Source organism: Mobula hypostoma, chromosome 10 (assembly GCF_963921235.1).
Source record: "Mobula hypostoma chromosome 10, sMobHyp1.1, whole genome shotgun sequence".
NCBI lineage: Eukaryota > Metazoa > Chordata > Chondrichthyes > Myliobatiformes > Myliobatidae > Mobula > Mobula hypostoma.
This window is the reverse complement of record NC_086106.1, coordinates 42,838,689-42,865,317: the sequence shown is the minus strand read 5'-3', so window position 1 is coordinate 42,865,317 and position 26,629 is coordinate 42,838,689. Positions and strand designations below refer to the sequence as shown.

The 26,629-nt window shown below is 52.8% G+C and overlaps 1 protein-coding gene across 4 annotated transcripts in view; it reads left to right on the top strand.

Annotated features, from left to right (window-relative positions):
- The window catches only part of LOC134352870 (von Willebrand factor A domain-containing protein 5A-like), a 42,686-nt gene extending 31,371 nt beyond the window's left edge, over window positions 1-11,315 (top strand). For 2 of the 4 annotated variants that reach the window (XM_063060413.1, XM_063060411.1), the window contains 5 exons: window positions 2,782-2,838; window positions 5,717-5,773; window positions 6,526-6,704; window positions 8,754-8,880; window positions 11,002-11,315. In XM_063060413.1, coding sequence (XP_062916483.1) covers window positions 2,782-2,838; window positions 5,717-5,773; window positions 6,526-6,704; window positions 8,754-8,880; window positions 11,002-11,081 — 500 coding nt within the window. In that variant the 3' untranslated portion in view covers window positions 11,082-11,315. The remainder of the gene's footprint in view (window positions 1-2,781; window positions 2,839-5,716; window positions 5,774-6,525; window positions 6,705-8,753; window positions 8,881-11,001) is intronic. The other 2 variants (XM_063060414.1, XM_063060412.1) reach the window with 1 other exon arrangement.
- Window positions 11,316-26,629: the final 15,314 nt, after the last annotated feature.

Sequence of the window (26,629 nt, the reverse complement as noted above, 5' to 3'; positions counted from 1 at the left end):
AGTTGGGAGCTTAACATCTAAGGACATACAGTACGTATAATATAGCACTGCCCCCACAGACAGACACACACACACTCAGACACAAACGCACACACATATTCAGATACACAGACACACTCGCAGACACTCAGACACACATAGACACACACACACACACACACACACACACACACACACACAAACATATATCCAGATACACAGACACAAAACACACACTCACAGGCAGACATGGACACAGATGCAGACACACTCACCGACAGACACGTACAGAGACACAGACACACAGACTCAGTCACAAACTCCCACACACTCATGCACACACTCAGATTCACATGCAGACACACACACACTCAATCATAGACAGATACACACAGCCACACACACAAACACATAACTGCAGACGCACGCCGACACATGCGCAGACATACACGCTCACAATCAGACATGCTCACACTCAGACACGCTTGTGCTCAGACGCACACAGACACACACTCACAGATACACATTCACCCAGACACACACACAGACACTCGGATACAAACAGACACACTCACTCGGATACAAACACACACATCAGAGACACATTCACAAACACACTGACAGGCAGACACTCACTCAGACACACACAAGTACACAGACACACATGCTCAGATGTGCACTCAGGTGTTACACACCTACACACACGCAGACACACACACTCAAACTCACACCCACCCAGACACTGAGACACACTCTGGGACACACAACCAGACACTGAGACACACGCATCTGGGTCACACACTGTGGTGTCACATGCAGACACACACTCACACTTAGACACAGACTCACAGACAAATGAAGACTTGTGGACACATGCCGACACACACGGATGCACTCACAAGTACACAGACACACACACACAAGAACACAGACGCAGACATATTCAGACACACATCCACACACAGATACATACATACACACACACACACACACACACACACACACACACATTCAGACACAGACTCACAGACACGGACACAGACACACACACACATGCAGACTCACACACACCCAGACACTGAGACACACACACTCACACGCAGACACAGACTCGAAGACAAATGAAGACTTGTGGACACACACACACACAAGCACACATGCAGACACACAGCAACACACAGACACACTCACAAGTACACAGACGCAGACATATTCAGACAAACAGCCACACACAGATACAGACATACACACACACACACACACACACACACGTACACACAGAAACTGGCAAGTGAAGTCAAAGACAGCATAAAAGCAAATTATTATAGTTGTGAGCTTAACATCCAAGGGTACTCCCCCCATAGAAACACACACACACACACACACACACTCTCTCTCACTCAGATACACAGACACACTTGCAAACATGCACACACATGCAGACATGTAGACACACATATTCAGACACAAACACAAAGAAACACTCTGATACTAGGACGCACACACTCAGACGCGCACCCGCAGACACACACACTCAGACGCGCACGCTCAAATACACACACACAGACACATATTTAGACGCACATGGACACACACACTCCGAGACAGAGGCACAGACACATACGGACGCACTAGAACACACACACACACACACACACCTCTCCACCATCCCATTTCCTCTTTCCCCTCCCCCTTCCCCCCCTCCTTCTGCACTCCAGTCCCACTCCCCCTCGTCTGCACTATCCCCCTGCCCCTCCCCCTGCACCTTCTGCCCCTCCCTCTCCCTCCTTCCCCCCTTCTCTCCCCTCCCCCTCCTCTCTCCCCCTTCCCCTACACCCTCACCTCTCCACCCACACCACTGTCCCCATCTCCCACCCCTTCCCCTACACCACCCCTACGCCTCCCCCACCCTCTACCCCCTCACACCTTGTCCTTCCCCTACCCCTACTCGGACGAGACCAGCGGAAGGTCCAACGGTCAAGAAGGCGGTCTCTGCAAGCGTCTTGGAACGTGTAGAGCAGGACAAGACACAGAAGATGTCCTGGTCATCCACTGCGCCTAGTCCCATCTCCAGCCATCTCGACTCTGTCTTACCACTGGATCCAGATGGGAATTGGGAAGAGAGAGTGAGGCTGACGCTGCGCAACTCTCCCTCACTTAAATCCAAATCACGCGCGAGTCTCGACACCATCTGGTGTCAAGGTCCTCACCGACGCCGACGATGGACGAACAACAACAACCCCTACTCTCTCCCCTCCCCTCAACCCATGAACGCCTCCCCCCACCTCTCCCTACACCCTCCCCAACCCTTCCCCCTCCCCTTCCCGCTCCCCCAACCCCTTCCCTCCCCCACACCTCTCCCTACACCCTCCCCATCCCTTCCCCTCCCCTTTCCTACACCCTCCCCAACCCTTCCCACTCCCCCCTCCCCTCCCCCCTCCCCCACCCCTCCCCCTCACCTCTCCCTACACCCTCCCCATCCCTTCCCCCTCCCCTTCCCACTCCCCCAACCCCTTCCCTCCCCCACACCTCTCCCTACACCCTCCCCATCTCTTCCCCCTCCCCTCTCCTACACCCTCCCCAACCCTTCCCACTCCCCCCTCCCCTTCCCACCCCACTCCCCACTCCCCCTTCCCTCTCCTCATCCCCTCTGCCTTCCCACTACTCCTTCTCCCCTATTCCCTCTCCGCTACTCCTTTACCCCCTTTCCCCTCCCTTCTCCCCCTTTCCCTCACACCTCCCCCAACCCCGTCCCCAGCACCTCGTCATGTCTGGGGTAATGACTCTCTTTCTTGTCCACAGAGGCACTTTATGATTCCTCGATGGAAGATTGCTCAGACGAGTCCGTCTGTATGCCCCGTAAGTGGAAAGCTCTGTGTGTGTCTTCTGACCAACCATATTGCCCCTCCCCTCTCTAGTATCCACATGACTCTCGGTGTGCAGTGCTCCAACTAAATGGTGCAGGATACAGTCGCAAAGGTAACATACGTGCACAATCACAATCACGCACACTCTCTCTCACACACACACTCACTACGGACACACACACACACACACACACGCAACATGACACAGACCACACACACACACACTCACTACGGACACACACACACACACACACACTCACTACGGACACACACACACACACACACACACACACACACTACGGACACACACACACACACACACACACACACACTCACTACGGACACAGACACACACACACACACACACACACACACACACGCAAACATGACACAGACCACACACACACACACTCACTACGGACACACACACACACACACTCACTACGGACACAGACACACACACACACACACTACGGACACACACACACACACACACACACACACACACACACACGCAAACATGACACAGACCACACACACACACACACACTCACTACGGACACACACACACACACACACACACACACAGAAACACACACACACACACACACACACACACTCACTACGGACACATACACACACACACGCAAACATGACACAGACCCCACACACACACACACACACACACACACACACTCACTACGGACACACACACACACACACACACAGAAACACACACACACACACACTCACTACGGACACACACACACACACACACACACACACACACACAGAAACACACACACACACACACACACTCACTACGGACACATACACACACACACACACACACACACACAGAAACACACACACACACACACACACTCACTACGGACACATACACACACACACACACGCAAACATGACACAGACCCCACACACACACACACACACACACACACACTCACTACGGACACACACACACACACACACACAGAAACACACACACACACACACTCACTACGGACACACACACACACACACACACACACACACACACACACAGAAACACACACACACACACACACACACACACACTCACTACGGACACATACACACACACACACACGCAAACATGACACAGACCCCACACACACACACACACACACACACACTCACTACGGACACACACACACACACATACACACACACACACACACACACACACACACACACACACACAGAAACACACACACACACACACGCACACATACAGACACATGGGCAGACATGGACACAAACACAGACACACTCACAGACAGACAGACACATATGGAGACACAAATACACAGAGAGAGACACACACACACTCATTCACAAACTCAGACACACAGGCACACACACACATTCAGATACACACAGACACTCTCAGACAGACACACGCACATACACAGTCAGTCACACACACTCTGAGACACTCGAACAAACACACTGACATGCAGACACTCACTCAGACACACTCAGTTGCAAACTCAGACACACACTGATGCAGACTCGCAGACATACGCTCAGACACACACACACATAAACTCATACATATACACAGACATGCAGATACACATTCATACCCACAATCTGACTCACTCAGACACACACACACACATTCAGATACACGGACACACTCGCAAACATGCACACACATGCAGACATGTAGGCACACATATTCAGACACAAACACAAAGGAACACTCAGACACTGGGATGCACACACTCAGACGCGCACACTCAAATACACGCACACACCTCTCCACCATACCCCCTTCCCCCTCCTCCTTCTGCACTCCAGTCTCACTCCCCCCTCTGCACTATCCCCCTTCTCCTTCCCCCTTCTTTCCCCTCCCCCTCCTCTCTCCCCCTTCCCCTACACCCTCACCTCTCCACCCACACCACTGTTCCCATCTCCCACCCCTACCCCTCCCCCACCCTCTACCCCCTCACACCTCATTCTTCCCCTACTCCTACTCGGACGAGACCAGCGGAAGGTCCAACGGTCAAGAAGGCGGTCTCTGCAAGCGTCGTGGAACGTGTAGAGCAGGACAAGACACAGAAGACGTCCTGGTCATCCACTGCGCCTAGTCCCATCTCCAGCCGTCTAGCCTCTGTCTTGCCACTGGATCCAGATGGGAATTGGGAAGAGAGAGTGAGGCTGACGCTGTGCAACTCTTCCTCACTTAAATCCAAATCACACGCTAGTCTCGACACCATCTGGTGTCAAGGTCCTCATCGACGCCGACGATGGACGAACAACAACAACCCCTACTCTCTCCCCTCCCCTCAACCCATGAACGCCTCCCCTCCCCCTCACCTCTCCCTACACCCTCCCCAACCCTTCCCCCTCCCCTTCCCGCTCCCCCAACCCCTTCCCTCCCCTACACCCTCCCCAACCCTTCCCACTCCCCCTCCCCTCTTCCCAGTCCCCTTCCCTCCCCCCTCCCCACTCCCCCTGCCCTCTCCCCCTTCCCTCTCCCACCCACTCCCCACTCCCCCTTCCCCCTCTCCCCTTCCCTCCCCCCTCCCCACTCCCCCTCCCATCTCCCCACTCCCCCTTCCCCCTCTCCACTCTCCCTTCCCCCTCCCCACTCCCCCTCCCATCTCCCCACTCCCCTTCCCTCTCCCCTTCCAATCCCACTCCCCTCTCCCCTTCCCTCGCTCCTCCCCACTACCCCTTCTCCCTTATCCCCTCTCTCCTACTCCTTTACCCCCTTTCCCTTCCCTTCATTCCCCTTCTCCCCCTTTCCCTCACACCTCCCCCTAACCCCGTCCCCAGCATCTCTTCGTATCTGAGTTAATGCCTCTCTTTCTTGTCCACAGAGGCACTTTATGATTCCTCGATGGAAGATTGCCCAGACGAGTCCGTCTGTATGCCCCGTAAGTGGAAAGCTCTGTGTGTGTCTTCTAACCAACCGTATTGCCCCCCCCCCCCCAGTATCCACGGGACTCTCGGTGTGCAGTGCTCCAACTAAACGGTGCAGGATACAGTCGCAAAGGTAACATACATGCACAATCACAATCACGCACACTCACACACAAACACGCACACACAGACACGCAAACATGACGTAGACCACAGACACACACAGTCAAAAACACACACACACACACACACAGCCATAGAGACAAAAACACAGACAAACACACACACTCACAGACAGACATACAGACACACGGGCAGACATGGACACAAACACAGACACACTCACAGACACATACAGAGACACAAATGCACAAAGAGACACACACACACTCATTCACAAACTCAGACACACAGGCACACACACACATTCAGGTACACACAGACACTCTCAGACACAGACACACACACACATTGAGAAACACACAGACACTCTCAGACACAGACACACACACGCACACACATTCAGATACACACACACACTCTGAGACACACGAACAAACACACTGACATGCAGACACTCACACACAGACATACATAAACTCATACATATACACAGACATGCAGATACACATAGACAGAATAGAGTATCAAGTGAATCAGCTACAGAGAACTGCAGAGCGCGTGAAAGATCATAACGAGTTCAACCCGGGCCAGTGAGCTGAGCGGAGACACCCTTTCACTGACCTCTCTCCTTCCTTTGCTGAAGCATTTGAACGTCTGTGCGGCCGTGTCACCAACACCGTGACTCCCCCTGCCCCAGAGGAGTCTCCGGTGCTGAAGCTGATCGCGCTGCAGAACGCTGACGGGTCGTGGGCCCCGGACCCCAGCCTGGAGTCACTGCTGGGCCTGAAGCCCGGCCAGGTCAGAGGAGGCCTGCCCCTGAAGGTGAGCTCCAGTGTTGGGGGGTGGTACCCTGATTGCTCAGCGCGCTGGGGAGACCACAATGGGAGCGAGGCAGACAGCGATAGTCTCCTCATTGTGTCAGCAACAGTCCAGGGAAGGTTCACTGGACTGGTCCCTGGACCTGCTGGGTTATCCTAGGAGGAGAGGTCAGACAACTGGGATTGCGTCTGTGTGGGAGAGGAAGAGGGGACGGGATTGCAACCTGTCCCGACCTGGGGGTGGGGTCCCAAAGCGGGGTGTGTGGGGGTGGCTGATGGATTTACAGCCAGGGTTCACCATAAGGGGGAGGCCCATTTAAAATCGAGATGGGGTGGGGGGTGGTTTCTACTCTCGGAACCTCTCCCTGGTAAGGTAGAGGGAGCCGAATCTGGGACTGTGTGATCGAGGGAGAGAGAGCCTGTACAAGTGAGGGAGGGTGAAAGCTCAAAGGGAGGGTGGGCAGCAAAATGGGGTGGGGGCCAGAGGGACAGACCAATCTTCCTGCTCTATTGTTTGTTAAGAGCAGCAAGGACCTGGTCCGCAGAATGGCGGTGAAGGGGGGATGGGTTCTCTCCTTCTTCCCCTCCTGGCCACATACTCAGGACATTTCCCAGCCAGCTGATCCCCATCAGCAGCTGGACAAGGCCAACAGCCGACCCAGAGGTGGGGCGGGGAGATTATGGGCTGAAGACACACAACTGAAACCAGCACAATGCAGCAATCATTTGGGCCGAATGGCCTGATTCTGTGCTGTGCTCGACTCTGAGTAGGGTGTGGGGTCAGTGAGTGGGGTTTGTTGGTAGAACCCTGTCCCTGGGAGTGTGTGACGGGACGGTGTGGAGGGAGCCTCACCCTGTGTCTGACCCTGTCCCTGGGAGTGTGTGACGGGACGGTGTGGAGGGAGCCTCACCCTGTATCTGACCCTGTCCCTGAGATTGTGTGACGGGACGGTGCGGGGGGAGCCTCAGCCTGTGTCTGACCCTGTCCCTGGGAGTGTGTGACGGACGATCCGGAGGGAGCCTCACCCTGTCCCTGGGAGTGTGTGACAGGACGGTGTGGAGGGAGCCTCACCCTGTATCTGACCCTGTCCCTGAGATTGTGTGATGGACGATCCGTAGGGAGCCTCACCCTGTGTCTGACTCTGTCCCTGGGAGTGTGTGACGGGACGGTGTGGAGGGAGCCACACCCTGTGTCTGACCCTGTCCCTGGGAGTGTGTGGGGGGAGCCTCACCCAGTGTCTGACCCTGTCCCTGGGAGTGTGTGATGGGACGGTGTGGGGGGAGCCTCACCCTGTATCTGACCCTGTCCCTGGGAGTGTGTGACGGGACGGTGTGGGGGGAGCCTCACCCTGTATCTGACCCTGTCCCTGGGAGTGTGTGACGGGACGGTGTGGGGGGAGCCTCACCCTGTGTCTGACTCTGTCCCTGGGAGTGTGTGACGGGACGGTGTGGAGGGAGCCTCACCCTGTGACTGACCCTGTCCCTGGGAGTGTGTGACGGATGGTGTGGAGGGAGCCTCACCCTGTGACTGACCCTGTCCCTGGGAGTGTGTGACGGGACGGTGTGGGGGGAGCCTCACCCTGTGTCTGACCCTGTCCCTGGGAGTGTGTGACGGGGCGGTGTGGAGGGAGTCTCACCCTGTGTCTGGCCCTGTCCCTGGGAGTGTGTGACGGGACGGTGTGGAGGGAGTCTCACTGTGTCTGAGCCTGTCCCTGGGAGTGTGTGACGGGACGGTGTGGGGGGAGCCTCACCCTGTGTCTGACCCTGTCCCTGGGAGTGTTGAATCATTCATTGACTGCCACAGTTGGCCATTGAGCCCAAGTCTTTGACTATATTTAAAACGGACATTGACAGGTTTTTGATTAGTAAGGGTGTAAAGGTTACATGGAGAAGGCTAAAGATTGGGTTTGAGGGGGGAAATAAATCAGTCATGATTGAGTGTCCGAGCAGTCTCATTGGCCTGGATGGGCTCATTCTGTTCCTGTGTCTTATGGTCTTACGGGTCTGTGACCAGCTCCTGCTCAGTGCCTGTCCCCTGTTCTCCCACTTTCAGGATATGGACCTCACTCTGTGGAGCACCATCTTGGCCGTGATCTGGCTGAACGCCTTTGCTGCCGACTCCAAGGACGAGTGGGATCTGCTGGTGAAGAAGGCCCTGTCCTGGGTCAAGGCCCGAGCAGGTTAGGGCAGAGGGTGATGGCCGGAGTGCAAGTTAAACAGCTCAGGGGTTCGGGCGGATCTGTGCAGGGAGAAGGGTGGGCGATGTTCCGGGTGGAGACTCTGTGTCGGGGATGAGAGTGGAGAAAGGTAGAGGCTGGTAGTGAAAGGAGAGGGGCAGGGGTGAGGCAGGATAGGGTAGGTTGAGGGATGGAACCAGGGTGGGAGGGGGTGATGGTGCTGTCATTCTCAATGGAGAACCTCTCCCTGGTTAGGTGGTGGGAGAGAGGAAAGGAACTCGAGGGGAGCGAGTGGATCCCGGAGATGGACATGGAGGATTGTGAGAGCTGTGAGACCCATGTTCACGTGCTGGGGCATTTTTGTGATCAAGATGGAGGGGTTCAGACAGTGTGAATGCATGCAGGTTTGTTCACCTTTGACTGGGTGAGAGTGGAACTCGAGGTGATAGGTTTCGGGTGAAAGGTGAATCTGAGGGGATCTTCACTCAAAGGGTGGAACGAGATGCCAGTGGAAGTGGTGGATGTGGGTTCATTAATAACAGGGAACACGAAAGCACAATACCGTCCCTTCAGCACACGATGTTGTGCCCAGCTTTGTAGATCATTTACAGGTCGGGACAGAGAAATGGCAGATGCAGTTTAATTCGAGTGTCAGAGAGGTCAAACATAGGGGGCAGGTGCACTGTTAGTGGCAGGGCCGAAACAACAGCATCGATGTAGGGAGGGATACTGGGCTCCCAGTTCACAGCTCACCGACAGTGACCAGGCAGATAGAGAGGGTAGGAAGGAATGCTTGCTTTCATCGTTCAGGGGGTAGAGTGGAAGAGTCAGGATGTCGTGTTGCTCCTATATGAAGATTTGGTGAGGCCACACTTGGAATATTGTGTGCAGATCTGGTCACACAGATGACAGAAAGGATCGACAGGCTTCGGAGAGGGTGCAGAAGAGATTCACCGGGATGCTGCCCAGTTGAGAGGGGATGTGCTACAAGGAAAGGTTGGACAGGCTTGGGTTGTTTCCCCTGAAGGCTGCGGGGACACCTGATAAAGTTTAAAAAGCTCCGGGTGGAACAGGTCAGATAGACGGTACTTTCTTCACCCAGAGTAGACATTTTTTTTGGCGCAGATTGGTGATATCGGCTCAGGGGGATATCTGTACACTGACCAGTGTCCCTCAGACCCCCTCCCTCAGGGGGATATCCGTACGCTGACCGGTGTCCCTCAGACCCCCTCCCTCAGGGGGATATCCGTACACTGACCGGTGTCCCTCAGATCCCCTCCCTCAGGGGGATATCCGTACACTGACCGGTGTCCCTCAGTCCCTCTCCCTCGGGGGGATATCCGTACACTGACCGGTGTCCCTCAGTCCCTCTCCCTCGGGGGGATATCTGTACACTGACCGGTGTCCCTCAGTCCCTCTCCCTCGGGGGGATATCTGTACACTGACCGGTGTCCCTCAGGCCCCCTCCCTCGGGGGGATATCCGTACACTGACCGGTGTCCCTCAGTCCCTCTCCCTCGGGGGGATATCCGTACACTGACCGGTGTCCCTCAGTCCCTCTCCCTCGGGGGGATATCCGTACACTAACCGGTGTCCCTCAGACCCCCTCCCTCGGGGGAATATCCGTACACTGACTGGTGTCCCTCAGACCCCCTCCCTCGGGGAGATATCCGTACACTGACCGGTGTCCCTCAGTCCCTCTCCCTCGGGGGGATATCCGTACACTGACCGGTGTCCCTCAGTCCCTCTCCCTCGGGGGGATATCTGTACACTGACCGGTGTCCCTCAGACCCCCTCCCTCAGGGGGATATCTGTATGCTGACTGGTGTCCCTCAGACCCCCTCCCTCAGGGGGATATCTGTCCACTGACTGGTGTCCCTCAGTCCCTCTCCCTTGGGGGGATATCTGTACACTGGCCGGTGTCCCTCAGACCCCCTCCCTCAAGGGGATATCTGTACACTGACCGGTGTCCCTCAGTCCCTCTCCCTTGGGGGGATATCTGTACACTGACTGGTGTCCCTCAGTCCCGTCCTTTTCCCTGTTCCATCGCATCACACTGACCTCCCTGCCCTGGACTAACAGTTATTTTAACTCTTGCCCCCTCTCCCACCACCCCCTCCCCCAGGTGCGGACCTCGTGGAGTGTGTGAAAGCAGGAAACCGGCTTTTGAAAACCTCTGTTCTACCTGAGACACTCGGACTGTGAGGGAATTCTTGATGAATCTGTGTATCCGACACGCGGTTGTCTCTGCCTGTGTCCCTGCCACTGTGAGCTGTCACCTCAGCGGCCGCCTTCTCTGAACTGTAGCTTGCTCAAAGCCAAAGTAATTTTACTGTTCTCCGTATTCTACCTGGAGATTTGCTTTCTGCAGCATTTGCAGGATAGTTAACAAATTCACTAGAATTTATGAAAAATTATACATAAACAATGTGTAAAAGAGCCAATGTTTCTATGTTTCTATCCACACTGGTTCAGGAGCCTGATGGTTGAGGGGTGATAACTGTTCCTGATCCTGGTGGTGTAGGTGTAGAACTGGGTCAGGGTTGGGGTGAGTGAAGTTGTCCACACTGGTTCAGGAGCCTGATGGTTGAGGGGTGATAACTGTTCCTGATCCTGGTGGTGTAGGTGTAGAACTGGGTCAGGGTTGGGGTGAGTGAAGTTATCCACACTGGTTCAGGAGACTGATGGTTGAGGGGTGATAACTGTTCCTGAACCTGGTGGTGAGGGACCTGTGGCTCACGTACTTCCTGCCTGATGGAAGTAGTGGGAAGAGACCACGACCTGGATGATGGGGGCACTTGCTGAATGATGCTGCTTCCTTGTGCCAGCGCTCCTTGTCGATGTGCTCAATGGTGGGGAGGGCTTTGCCTGTGACGGGCTGGGCTGTTTGCTCCACTTTATGTGGACTCTCCAGTCCTGGGCATTGGTGTTTCCATGCCACGAGCAATGTCTGTAAAAGGATTTGCCGATGTGCTGAATCGATGCAAACTTCTCAGAAAGCAGAGGTGTTCCTGTGACGTGGATGGCGACCCTCGGTCCCCCTGCACCTCAGACACCTTGTGTTAACAACTGCGGCAGGCAATGCCACATGTGACCCTCTGTCCCAAATAAATCCGAGTGCCCCTCACTGTGACCACGTACCACACAGAAATGAGTGGCTCGATCCATCCAGTCTGTGCTGTCTCACAAAGCAAACCCATTTCCCTTGTAACCTCTTCTGTTGTACCCACTCCCCCCAGATTCTATCCCTCACTCACACAGCAGGGTGGGGACAACTCACAGCATTAAACCACCAGCTCTCAAATCTGCCTGTCGGTCACTCTCTTTCTCTCACTCACAGTGGCAGAGGTGGGGATCAAAGTCACATTTCTAGAGCTGTCAGGCAGTGCCTCTAACCACAGGAACACCACCACAAGTTCGGCTGTCTGACACCACTGGCTGAATGGAGAAGGTGGTTGAGCTGTATCGAGTACAGGCACATCAGACCACTGTGGTCATAGTACAGACACCGGCCATCCGCCCTCTTCGGATAATCCCGTTCAGTAACACCCCAACCCCGTGGGAGTGTGTGACAGGACGGTGTGGAGGAAGTCTCACCCTGTGTCTGACCCTGTCCCTGGGAGTGTGTGACGGAACGGTGTGGAGGGAGCCTCACCCTGTGTCTGACCCTGTCCCTGGGGGTGTGTGACGGGACGGTGTGAAGGGAGCCTCACCCTGTCTCTGACCCTGTCCCTGGGAGTGTGTGACGGGACGGTGTGGAGGGAGCCTCACCCTGTGTCTGACCCTGTCCCTGGGAGTGTGTGACGGAACGGTGTGGAGGGAGTCTCACCCTGTCCCTGGGAGTGAGTGACGGGACGGCGGGGTGAGATTCTCTGTGTCTGACCCTGTCCCTGGGAGTGTGTGACGGGACGGCGGGGAGAGATTCTTTGTGTCTGACCCTGTCCCTGGGAGTGTGTGACGGACGGTGTGGAGGGAGCCTCACCCTGTCCCTGGGAGTGTGTGACGGGACGGCGAGGAGAGATTCTCAGTGTCTGACCCTGTTCCTGGGAGTGTGTGACGGGACAGTGTGGAGGGAGCCTCACCCTGTCCCTGGGAGTGTGTGACGGGACGGTGTGAAGGGAGCCTCACCCTGTGTCTGACCCTGTCCCTGGGAGTGTGTGACGGGACGGCGGGGAGAGATTCTCAGTGTCTGACCCTGCCCCTGGGAGTGTGTGACGGGACAGTGTGGAGGGAGCCTCACTCTGTCCCTTTTTTTTTACAAAATTCTTTATTACAAATGTCGGTGCTATACAATATTTACAAACCCAGTGACTAACATATTTACTACACTACAAACAGACAATACATCTTAAACCAATATATTGCCATCCTCATCAATGATGGCATTTACACCCCGCGGAGCCCAACGGTCCCGGAACACCTCTACGGTCGCCGTGGACTGTGCGTATTCCTTTTCAATGTTCACCCGGGCAGGAACATACCCCCTAAACATAGCCAGGCAGTCCGCCCGGGGAGAACCTCCTGCCACCCTTTTCCAGGAGCCACGGATGGCAATTTTCGCCAGCCCCAGGAGCAAGTTGACAAGGACATCCTCATCCCTCTGTGCCCCCCTCCTTACTGGATGACCATATATAAATAGGGTGGGACTGAAATGCAACCAGAAGGCGAGAAGCAGCCCACGCAAAAACGCGAAAAGGGGCTGCAGCCTCACACACTCCACGTACATGTGGTACACGGTCTCCTCCAGCCCGCAGAAGTGACACGCGGCTGGGAGATCCGTGTACAGACTAAAGAACTTATTGCAGGGCACCGCTTTATGCAGCACCCTCCAGCCGAGATCCCCAAGGTGCATGGGGAGGACTCCCTTGTAAAGGGACTTCCATTGGGGACCCCCCTCACCTCCAGGTGGAAAGACCGACCGCCATGGCGTGTCGGGACGGTGGACAAAGGCTAGGAAGTGGAGGGTGTGGAGCAGCAGCCCATAAAGGTACCTCCTGCCTGCATCCCTGAATGGGATTGTGGGTGTCGATGAAAAGACGGCTCAAGTTGTGTGGATTCGTCTCTCGGGTAAGGCTGCGGGGCCTGGGCCCGACGAGCAGCTCAGCTTGAGTCGATCCACACACCTGAGCAGCACCGACATCCGCTGAGGCAGGGCAAGGGTCGGCCAGGACCCCGCCCTCTGCCAGAGGAGGGGATTCCCGGCCTGAGGCAACCATGTTCCAGACTCTCAGTAGGTCCTGATAGAAGCCGGGCAGCCTCTGCAAAGCAGCACGGCTGACGCCTGCCGGTGGTAGCTGCATATCTTCGTGAAGGCAGCAGCCCCTCCGGAGGAAGAAAGTCGCCAACACGTGCCACCTGGGAGGGCGCTCGGCGTACAGGAATCTCTGCAGAGTCCTGAGGCGGAGAGCCGCCAGTCGTGTGCGTACACACACCAGCGACTGTCCGCCCTCTCCTACTGGGAGACTCAGAACCGCTGCAGAGACCCAGTGTTTCCTGTTTCCCCAGAAGAAGTCCACCAGCTTCCTCTGCATTCTCGCAACAAAAGGGGCAGGGGGGGCCAAGGTGACCATCCGGTACCACAACATGGAGGCCACCAGTGTGTGATGGGACAGTGTGGAGGGAGCCTCACTCTGTCCCTGGGAGTGTGTGACGGGACGGTGTGAAGGGAGCCTCACCCCGTGTCTGACCCTGTCCCTGGGAGTGTGTGACGGGACGGCGGGGAGAGATTCTCAGTGTCTGACCCTGTCCCCGGGAGTGTGTGATGGGACAGTGTGGAGGGAGCCTCACTCTGTCCCTGGGAGTGTGTGACGGGACAGTGTGGAGGGAGCCTCACTCTGTCCCTGGGAGTGTGTGACGGGACGGCGAGGAGAGATTCTCAGTGTCTGAGCCTGTCCCCGGGAGTGTGTGATGGGACGTTGCGGAGGGAGCTTCACCCTGTGTCTGACCCTGTCCCTGGGAGTGTGTGACGGGACAGTGTGGAGGGAGCTCCACACTGGAGGGACACCCCCGGGTGTGCCTGTAACCGGCGGCAGACTGCATTGAGCTGCTGTGTGTAATCCACACTGCATTGCCGACACGACATCCCTGGGCACTTTGATCCGGCTCACACTGTGGACGGTGTGAGGCTCCGCTCAGAGGAAGGAGGGGGTGTCTCGCAGCCGCTCTCCGTGCGTCAGATCCCAGGACACGTCAGACGTCCAGTGACTGGGACGTGGTTCCCGCGGGGGCAGCCTCCGGATTAGCGATGCTGCTATATTTATCGACTTCCACAGCTGTGCTGACGGAACGGGCGAGAAAACAAGGCCCATCTGTAATGGAAGTTGCTGGGACGCGGGTAAGGCTGCGGTTTAACCTTGTGAGAAGGTCCGGCAGTGGCAAGCCCGTGGTTCACCTGCTCTGGGGTATCAGGAGGTGGAGGTGGAGGAAGGGGTGTGGGAGCGGGGTTATCGTCAGTGGGGATACAGTCAGTGACACAGGGTGCTGGGGGAGAGGGGTCACTGAGGGACGGTGTGAGGGAGCTGGGTTAACGTCAGTGGGGATACAGTCAGTGACACAGGGCGCTGGGGGAGAGGGGTCACGGAGGGACGGTGTGAGGGAGCTGGGTTATTATCAGTGGGGATACAGTCAGTGACACAGGGCGCTGGGGGAGAGGGGTCACTGAGTGATGGTGTTAGGGAGCTGGGAGAGGGGTTATTATCAATGGGGGACCTAGGGCACTAGGACAGGTGGATTGCTGAGGGACAATGAGAGGGAATGGGGTTAATGTCAGTGGGGAAACTGCTGTGACAGGGTTGGAGGAAGGGGATTGCCAAGATCGGTTCATTGAGCAATATAACAGATAAAGGCCCTTCAGCCCACCAATTCCATGCTGACCCAGATCATCCCAATTTCAGCCCGTATCCTCAAAGCCCTGCCCTCTACGAATCTGTCCAAGTGCTGTTTAATTATATCTTTGTACCTGCCTCAACCACTTCTTCTGGTAGACTGATCACCCTCTGCTTGTCCAAGTTCCATCGGGTCCTTTTTAAAGCATTCTCCTGTCCATAAAGACCATAAGACATAGGAGCAGAATTTGGCCATTTGATGCCCTGATCGTTCCGGAAACGGATCAACTTCTGCTTTAAATACACGCCTGGGCTTGGCCTCCACCACAGTTTGTGGCAGAGCATCCCACAGATTCACTCCTCTCTGGCTGAAAAAAGTCCCCCTTCCCTCTGTTCTGAAAGACAGACCCTCAATTTTGAGGCTGTTCCCTCGGGTTCTGGATACCCCTACCATAGGAAACAGACTCTCCATATCCACCCTATCCAGTCCTTTCATCATCCGGTACGTGTCAATGATATCCTCCCCACCTCCACCCACCCCGCAATCTTCTAAACTCCAGTGAGTACGGGCCCAAAGCTGCCAAACGCCCCTCGTATGTTAACCCCTTCATTCCCGGAATCATCCTCGCGCACCTCCTCTGGACTCTCTCCACCTAAGTCTCTGCCCGCTAGCTTTGGACTCCCTGCCTGTTACTGCCCACCTTATCCGCACCCCCTTAGAATTTTAAGCTTTTCTATAAGGTCGTCCCTCATTCTACGTTCTGAGGAATAAAGACCGATCCGTCAGGCCCTCTCGTCCTGGCAACAGTCTCCTCAATGTTTTCTGTACTCTTTCTAGTTTAATCACATCTCTCCCAGACACGGTGACCAAAACTGTACCAAATTCTCCAAGTGCACCCTGACCAACAACTACAACCATCCCAGCTCCTCTATTCAGTGCCCTGATTTTTAAATTTGTTTTTGTACTACTTATTTAATTTAACCATTTATTGTAATTCACCATTCTGTTTCTACACTACCATTGTACCGCCGCTGAAAGTTAACAGCTTTCACGACTCGTGGCAGTGGTATTAAACCTGATTCCAATGAAGGCTGGCGTGCTGAATGCCTTCACCACCCTGGTTACCTGTGACAAGTTCCAGTTTCTTTTGCCATTCAAACGTGGATATATATACTACCAAACGGAACCGCATTCCTCTGGGCCAAAGTGCACAATGCGGTGTATATAACTCACACACATCACATAAGGTAACATGACCAGAAATAAATTAACTAATAGCAAGGTGCATTTACGACACAAGTGAAACAGTAAACCGTATAACGCTACTGGGGCTGCGTATGTGATGAGACCTGAATGGTGGCAGGGAGTTCAGTCAACCTGTGTAGCAGCTTTCAGTGTCCTATGGACTCGGACCCCAAGATCCTTCTGATCCTCCACACTGCCAAGTGTCTTACCATTAATGCTATATTCTACCATCATATTTGACCTACCAAAATGAACCACCTCACACTTATCTGTGTTGAACTCCATCTGCCACTTCTCAGCCCAGTTTTGCATCCTATCAATGTTCCGGTGTAACCTCTGACAGCCCTCCACACCATCTACAACACCCCAACCTTTGTGTCATCAGTAAATTTACTAACCCATCCCTCCACTTCCTCATCCAGGTCATTTATAAAAATCACAAGGAGTCGGGGTCCCAGAACAGATCCCTGAGGCACACCACTGGTCACTGGCCTCCATGCAGAATATGACCTGTCTACAACCAGTCTTTGGCTTCTGTGGCCAAGCCAGTTCTGGACCCACAAAGTAATGTCCCCTTGGATCCCAGTCTCCTTACTTTGCTGGTGACTCCTGGTGTTCTGCAGGGGTTGGTGTTGGGAGCACTTCTTTTTAGTTTTATGTCAAAGATTTGGGTGATGGAATTGATGGCTTTGTGGACAAGTTTGTGAGTGATACAAAGACAGGTGGAGAGGCAGGTAGTGTTGAGGAAGACATGATAGAGGTGTACAAGATATCAAGAGGAATAGATAAGAGTAGATAGCCAGCACCTCTTCCCCAGGGCACCACTGCTCAATACAAGAGGACATGGCTTTAAGGTAAGGGGTGGGAAGTTCAAGGGGGATATTACAGGAAGGTTCTTTACTCAGAGAGTGTTTGGTGCATGGAATGCACTGCCTGAGTCAGTGGTGGAGGCAGATACACTCATGAAATTTCAGAGACTACTAGGCAGGTATATGGAGGAATTTAAGGTGGGGGGTTATATGGGAGGAAGGGTTTGAGGGTCGGCACAACATTGTGGGCCGAAGGGCCTGTACTGTGCTGTACTATTCTATGTTCTAAAGGCACTTGCCAGTCCTTCTACAGGATTCTCTAAGGTAAACGCAGGTTGATTTGATTGGTGAGGAAGGGAACTGCAGTCTTGTCATTCATTTCGACAGCACTACAATATAAAAACACGGATGGAATGTTAAGGCTTTATTAGGTGCTGGTGAGGCCTCACTTGGAGTATTGCGAACAGTTCCGAGTCCCTGATCTAAAAAAGGATGCGCTGACATTGGAGAGGGATTGGAAGAGGTTCACAAGAATGATTCCGGGAATGAAAGGGTTATTTTATGTGGTGGAAATGGTTAAATCTGGTGTATGCTGGGATACTTGACCACTCTGGAGCAGCTGGACTTCAGGCTGCCGATGCGAGTCGAGAACAACCTTGGATGATTAGCGCAGCGCCAGGAATTAAAATGGACAGCATATTAAACCCCTGGAACCAGGAGGGAGGATGCGTCCGGGGGTAAGTTATGAGTCCTGATGACAGGAAAACAGAGATTCGCTCTCAGAAGTAAATCATGAGCCCTGATAACAGGGAACAAAGAGGACTGTTAGACTCGCGCTGAGAGGTAATTGACGTGTCTTTTAAACGATTGATCATGTACTGACCGTGGGATGCTTAACAAAGTTATGTGAAGTTGTTTGTCTTGCAGTATAAATATGTCTATGTATAACCTAAAAATCAGAGTTCTGGTGGCGGTGGAGACTCTCCACGGTATCATGATCATAAACTCTTAAAACGAATGAAAATAAGGGACTGATTTAGCTGAAGAGGTGGGGTGGGGAAGTGGCGTCCTCATTAAAATAAGGGCCTGCCCGAGTTGAGGGGGGTGGGGAGATTTCCAGGTTCGTAGATGGAGATTCAGTGAGCGCTCATCGTGTACATAGTGCGTATAAAGAGACTTTGTGATTTTTAACTGAAATTAAAATCCTAAACAGGAAAAATGGGAACTGCCGGCAGTCGGTCACCCCCCAGCGCGGATCCTGCCAGTAAACCGAAGAGGTCCGGAGGTAAAACGAGGGCTTTCAATAATCAGCTGCAGGTAGGAAAAAAGACCGCCAAAACTACTGATCAGGTAAAACGGCACCGCCAGCAGTTAGGAGACCCCCTGGTTCCGCCTGGACCCCGGCCGATACGGTAATTACAGAGACCGGGGATGATGGTTATGCGGTAACGTTCAGTAGTGATTTGTATGAGCGGTCACGTGGGGATCGGCCGTATACGGGAAGTTTTCATTTGAGCCTAATCCAACACTGGGAGGACGCCACCCGAAATGGGGACGGCGACCCCAATTGGGATGTTGATTACATGTTAAAATGTTTTAAACGATGGAAGGAGGTGGCTAAAAGACGCCAACTTCCAAAGGAACAGGAGAGTAAGCAGCCTGAAACAGAGAAGGCTGGGGCTGAAACGAAAGCTGCCCCCGGGACCTTATCCCCGACCCCCCGTACCGGCCAGTGCCCCATCGGCACCCAATAGTGAAAACAGCCGATTTAATGATGACGGCCGCACTGGGACGACCGGCTCCCCCTCCATACAACTCCCCTGTGTCAGAGGTTCAGGCACCGGCGCGAAGGACCTCCACCCTGGCCAGTCCACGGTCGATCGCCTGCTTCAGGGACCACGCAGACGTTGCTAAGTATACTCGGCGGTGTCGACCACTAGGGGTTGCTTAAGTTAGCCCTACCTGTTAGTGGCCGTCGCCTCCGGGAGCCCTACTCGACCCAAAGGAACGTATGGAGCCAGTCAGCTCGTCCAGGGTCAGAGGCTGATCCAGACTCTCCCGCTTGCCGTCGTCTAAGACCTGCGTGATAGACGACTGGAAGTTGCAGGAAGTGTGGCCTTTTCGTCGTACAAACCGGCATAGAAGGACGTGCAGATCCTCAATATGTCCGGCTGCGAGGACGCGTCTGAGCCGTCCTCTTCCTTAAGGCTGTGGATCACAGAGCTCCCCCTGTGCACCTTCTGGAAGAAGAGGCGTCAGCACGCCTCGTCCTGCTCCACGGTTTGGACCCTTGATCGGAAGATGATCTTGGAGGATTCGGCGGCGAAGTATCGGGCTTATCGGCCCTTCACTTCTCGCAAATCTTCTCTGACATCCACCACAGCCCCTTGGACTGCAGAAGGAGAAGTTGCTGGAACGGAGTTCCCTCTGCTCCCGCCTTGCTTTCTGGAAATCCTTGCGAATGAAGAATTTCTTCATGTTCTCCTTGGTGGCTCCCCACCAGAGAACCGAGGAATCAAAGAAGGCTTTCAAGGTTCTCCAACCGGTGTACTCCTTGTCGAGTTCCCTAATATTCTCTCTGGTCGGCAGCTTACCGTTCAGCTTCCGGCCTTCCTAAGTGACAGGTGGCTCGCAGAAGACAGTGGTCAGAGAGGAACAGCGGCTTGACGTCGGTGGACCTGAGCGTGAGGGACTCTGAGAGGAAGGGGAAGTCGAGCCGGGAGTGGGCTGAGCCGTCCGATCGTGTCCAGGTGGCTTTGTGACTGTGTTCCACCTGTGGGGGTGCCAAAGGCGTCTCGCAGCTGGGCTGTCTTCACCGTTCCCATCAGGAGTCTGGGGGTACCGTCCAGCCGCATCAATGGCGCAGTTGATGTCTCCGGCTGGGCCGTCAGCAGCAGCGGGGCGAGCCGTGAGCCCTCCCCACAGTCGCAGGTTCCGTTTCACCTTGGCAGTGCAGTCAGCTCCAGCCAGTTGTTCCCGCACGCCTCGGCCCCTCTGAACCAGATCCCCAACACCTTCAACCCCTCACGGTGACGGGGACAGTGGATCCGTCAGCCCTCTTATGCCTTGATCAGAGCTCCCGATCACAGTCCCGCCACTGGCAGGTTTTGATTTGTTTCTCGCCTGGCCTGGGTGTCCGTTCTGACACGCGATGGCCGGGCCGAAGAAGAGAACCTGAACAGTGATCACGAAGAACGGAGGGAGCCAAGCCTCAGGAAATGAAGCGGTAGGAGACAATGAATCACCATCTGCCGGCAGTCCAGCAGCGGAGCGCCTGTCCGAACGTGCGAGCGCTTCCGCTTCCACGGCGCTTTTTCTCCAAAAATACTTCATTCAGAAATATTACAAAATAAAGTTATTTACTTAAAAAACATTCGTTGACTCTGAGTCCTTATTCAATAAATAGTTATTTACAATAAAATTGTGCGTTGACTCTCAGTCCATATTCAAATGAAAGATGTTTACAATAAATCGTTCGTTTACTCTCAAACCTTAGTCAAGAATTATGATTATTTACAATAAAATTATTAACAATAAAAACAGGCGTTGGGTCTAATTCCTTTCCCAAAGTTACAATTCCAGCCACTCCTGGGGCACCATGTTGATTCATCTACCCACACCGCTGATGAGGGTTAGTCTCCTCCCCACCAGACCCCTCCCACTCCCATTCCCGCGGGTGACGAACCTTAAACTGTTCTCCTTCCCCACCGGGCCTTCGCGGTGGCCGCACCAGCTTGAGTGCATCCCTCAGCACGTACTCCTGCAGGCGAGAGTGAGCCAGTCGGCAGCGTTCAGTCACCGACATCTCCATGTGCTGGCAGACCACCAAGTTTCTGGCGGACCAAAGCGCGTCTTTCACCGAATTGATGATCTGTCAGCAGCACCGGATGTTTGTCTCCGTGTGTGCCCCCGGGAACAGCCCGTAGATGACGGTGTCCTCGGTAACGCAGCCGCTGGTCATGAATCTTAACACTGTCCCTTCCATTCTCCTCCACGCCTTCTTTGCGAACCCACAGCGAACCCCCGACTCCCCCCCATTACAGTCCTCCCGGGGGCAGAGCGGTGCGGAGACGCCGTTCCGGCCGTACAGGAGCGATGTGACTGGGACGGCCCCTCTCACCGCCAGCCAGGCGAGATCTTTGTGCCTGTTGCTGAGGTCTGGCGATGAGGCATTTTGCCAGATGAACTGGACGGTCTGCTCAGGGAACCATGTGTCCATAGAAAAATTACAGCACAGAAACAGGCCTTTTGGCCCTTCTTGGCTGTGCCAAACCATTTTTCTGCCTAGTCCCACCGACCTGCACCTGGACCATATCCCTCCATACACCTGTCATCCATGTACCTGTCCAAATCAAATCAAATCTGCCTGGTTTATATGATCCCTTTTGGGAAAATATCAGGTTAACCTAGTGCCTCTACACAACTTGTCTGAGATTAACAACAAGTGAAGGGGAGGTATAGGATGCAAGGCAGAGAATTCCAACTCCTCTTGCACTGCATAGGTAATGCAAAGCACATTGACATCAAATCTATACTTTTAAAAGAAATCTGTCCCAGCAAAACGAAATAAAAATAACACAATTTAATTATCTGTAACCTCTAGTTACGTACATGAAGCTGCAACAAACAGAATACATCAGAGAAGAAAACAAACATGCATTAAACATAAACACAAAAGAGCAGATGAATACTCACATTAAAAACCTGCAGCTGAGATGGGTACAAAATAAAGGAACAGACAAAAAGTTATAGACTATATTGATCAATTTAAGTTAATACATAGTCTAGAAATAATTACATTTCAATTATTAAATTATCAAACCAAGCAGAACAAAAATTTACATTTTGAACTCAAACCAAAACACTGACATCAATCTGACCAAATTGCAAAGGCTGAAATAAATGCATCACTACTATTAGACTGCATTTAGCTCAGGCTTCATAAAGCTTGAACTAAACGCTTGCAAAAAATGTTTCATAGAACTTAAAGGAAACGAATATCATAAGAAATTATTACTGAGAAGTTATTAATTTTTAATTTGTAGAAACAAATCCCTATGAAAAGCAAGAGCAGCGTGCGCTATGCAGATGTCTGGTTATAATTTCTGAAGGGAGAACAAAGGAAGTGCTACTTTAAAGGTGGTAACTTATTAAGACACTTTGCAAGTTACTCCTCCTTTGAGTCAGACTATATTTTTATACAGGAAGAACAAGCAAAGTTGGAATTTTTGCAGTAGATGTACCTGGATTTTCAGGAGGCCTCGACAAGGAGTCACACATGAGGCTGCTTAGCAAGATAAGAACCCATGGAATTATAGGAGAGTTACTAGCGTGGGTGGAGCATTGGCTGATCGGCAGAAAACAGAGAGTGGGAATAAAGGGATTCTGTTCTAGCTGGCTGCTGGTTACCAGTGGAGTTCCACAGGGGTCGGCGTTGGGACCACTGCTTTTTATGATGTATGTCAATGATTTGGACAATAGGATTAATGGATTTGTGGCTAAATTTGCTAATGATACAAAGATAGGTGGAGGAGCGGGTAGTGTTGAGGAAACAGAGAGCCCGCAGAGAGACTTAGATATTTTAGGGGAATGGGCAAATGAAATACAATGCTGGAAAGTGTATGGTCATGCACTTTGGTGGAAGAAATAAATGGGCAAACTATTATTTAGATGAGGAGAGAATTCAAAAATGCAGAGATACAAAGGGACTTGGGACTCCTTGTGCAGGATACCCTAAAGGTTAACCTCCAGGCTGAGTTGGTGGTGAAGAAGGCAAATGCAATGTTGGTATTCATTTCTGGAGGTATAGAATATAAGAGCAAGGATGCGACTGAGGCTCTATAAGGCACTCATGAGACCACACTTGTGAGTATTGTGTGGAGTTTTAGGCTCCTTATTTTAGAAAGGATATACTGACATTGGAGAAGGTTCAGAGAAGATTGACGAGAATGATTCCAGGAATGAAAGGGTTACCGTATGAAGAACATCTGGCAGCTCTTGGGCTGTATTCCCTGGAGTTCAGGAGAATGAGGGGGGATCTCATAGAAACATTCCAAATGGTAAAAGGCCTGAACAGATTAGATATGGCAAAGTTATTTCCCATTGTAGGGGAGTCTAGGACAGGAGGACATAACTTCAGGATTGAAGGACATCCATTTAGAACAGAGATGCGGAGAAATTACAGCTCGTCCTTCTCCTGCAGTGCCTGCAGGACATTACGTGCCGACCACTGTCTAATGGCCTTGTGGTCAAATGCGTTGGCCTTGGAGAAATTTTCTACGAAGGACAGGTAAGGAGGCAACGACCAGCCGACAGGGCTTTTGCGCGGGAGTGGGGTCAGACCCATCCTTCGTAGCCAGGGCGACAGGTAGAACCTGGGCACATAGTGGAACTTGGTGCCCACATACCTAGGTTCTACACACAACCTGATGCAGCCACTTACGAAGCTGGCCATCAGGGTGAGGGCGACATTGGGGACGTTTTTGCCCCCATTGTCTAGGGACTTGTGCACGACGGTCCGTTTCACCCGCTCCATCTTGGATCCCCAGACGAATCTGAAGACAGCCCGGGTGATTTCCGAGCTGTAGGAGCGGGGGACGGGCCACACCTGCGCCAAGTACAGCAGCCCTGAGAGCACCTCACACCTGATGACCAGATTCTTGCCCGTTATCGACAGGGAGCGCCCTCCCCACAGTCCCAGTTTCTGTTTCACCTTGGCAGTCCGCTCCTGCCAGTTCTTGTTGCACGCCTCGGCCCCTCCGAGCCAGATCCCCAACACCTTCCCGTGGTCAGACCTGATGGTGAAGGGGACGCTGGATCGGTCGGGCCAGTTGCCGAAGAGCATGGCTTCGCTCTTCGTGCGGTTGACCCTGGCCCCCGACGCTTGCTCGAACTGTTCGCAGATGCCAATCAACCTGCGAACTGACCTCGGATCAGAGCAGAAGACGGTGACGTCGTCCATGTACAGGGGGGTTTTCACTTGGGTCCCTCCACTGCCTGGCAGCGTCACCCCTCTGACGCCCTCATCCCTCCTGATGGCCTCGGCAAAAGGTTCTTTTTTTTCCCAAAAATACTTTATTCAGAATTATTACAAAATAAAGTTATTTGCATATAAGAAAAACACATTCGTTGACTCTGAGTCCTTATTCAATAAAGTTACTTACAATAAAATTATGCGTTGACTCTCTGTTCATACACAAATGAAAGATGTTTACAATAAACCATTTATTTACTCTCAACCCTTGGTCAATAGTTAAGACTTATTAACAATAAAATTATCAACAATAAAGGCAGGCGTTGGCTCTAATGCTTTTTCCAATTTACCAGTTCCACCCACTCCTGGGGCACCATGTTGATTATCTGTCCGCCAGAGAAAGCAGGATCTCCCAATGGCCACACATTTTAATTCCACATCCCATTTCCATTCTGATATATCTATCCACGGCCTCCTCTACTGTAAATATGAAGCCACACTCAGGTTGGAGGAACAACACCTTATATTCCGTCTGGGTAGCCTCCAACCTGATGGCATGAACATTGATTTCTCAAACTTCCGTTAATGCCCCACCCCCCCTCATACCCCATCCGTTATTTATTTATATACACACATTCTTTCTCTCTCTCTTCTTTTGCTCCCTTTGTCCCTCTGACTATACCCCTTGCCCATCCTCTGGGTTTTCCCCCCTCCCTCTTTCCTTCTCCCTGGGCCTCCTGTCCCATGATCCTCTCATATCCCTTTTGCCAACCAACTGTCCAGCTCTTAGCTCCATCCCTCCCCCTCCTGGCTCCACCTATTATTTTGGATCTCCCCCTCCCCCCGTGAGGCAACTTTCTGGGATCTGTGGGCATGTACCCCTCGATCCTTCTGCTCCTCCACACTACCAAGTATCCCGCCATTTACTTTGTACTCTGCCTTGGAGTTTATCTTTCCAAAGTGTACCACCTCACACTTCTCCGGGTTGAACTCCATCTGCCACTTCTCAGCCCACTTCTGCATCATATCAAAGTCTCTCTGCAATCTTCGACAATCTTCTACACTATCTACAACACCACCAACCTTTGTGTCATCTGCAAACTTGCCAACCCACCCTTCCACCCCCACATACAGGTCATTAATAAAAATCACAAAAAGTACGGGTCCCAGAACAGATCCTTGTGGGACACCACTAGTCACAATCCTCCAATCTGAATGTACTCCCTCCACCACGACCCTCTGCCTTCTGCAGGCAAGCCAATTCTGAATCCAGCTAGCCAAACTTCCCTGGATCCCATGCCTTCTGACTTTCTGAATAAGCCTACCATGTGGAACCTTGTCAAATGCCTTACTAAAATCCATATAGATCACATCCGCTGCACTACCCTCATCTATAACCTGGTCACCTCCTGAAAGAACTCTATCAGGCTTGTTAGACACGGTCTGCCCTTCACAAAGCCATGCTGACTGTCCCTGATCAGACCATGATTCTCTAAATGCCCATAGATTCTATCTCTAAGAATCTTTTCCAATAGCTTTCCCACCAGAGACGTAAGGCTCACTGGCCTATAATTACCCGGACTATCCCTACTACCTTTTTTGAACAAGGGGACAACATTCGCCTCCCTCCAATTCTCCGGTACCATTCCTGTGGACAACGAGGACATAAAGATCCTAGCCAGAGGCTCAGCAATCTCTTCCCTCGCCTCGTGGAGCAGCCTGGGGAATATTCCATCAGGCCCCGGGGACTTATCTGTCCTAATGTATTTTAACAACTCCAACACCTCCTCTCCCTTAATATCAACATGCTCCAGAACATCAACCTCACTCATATTGTCCTCACCGTCATCAAGCTCCCTCTCATTGGTGAATACCGAAGAGAAGTATTCATTGAGGACCTC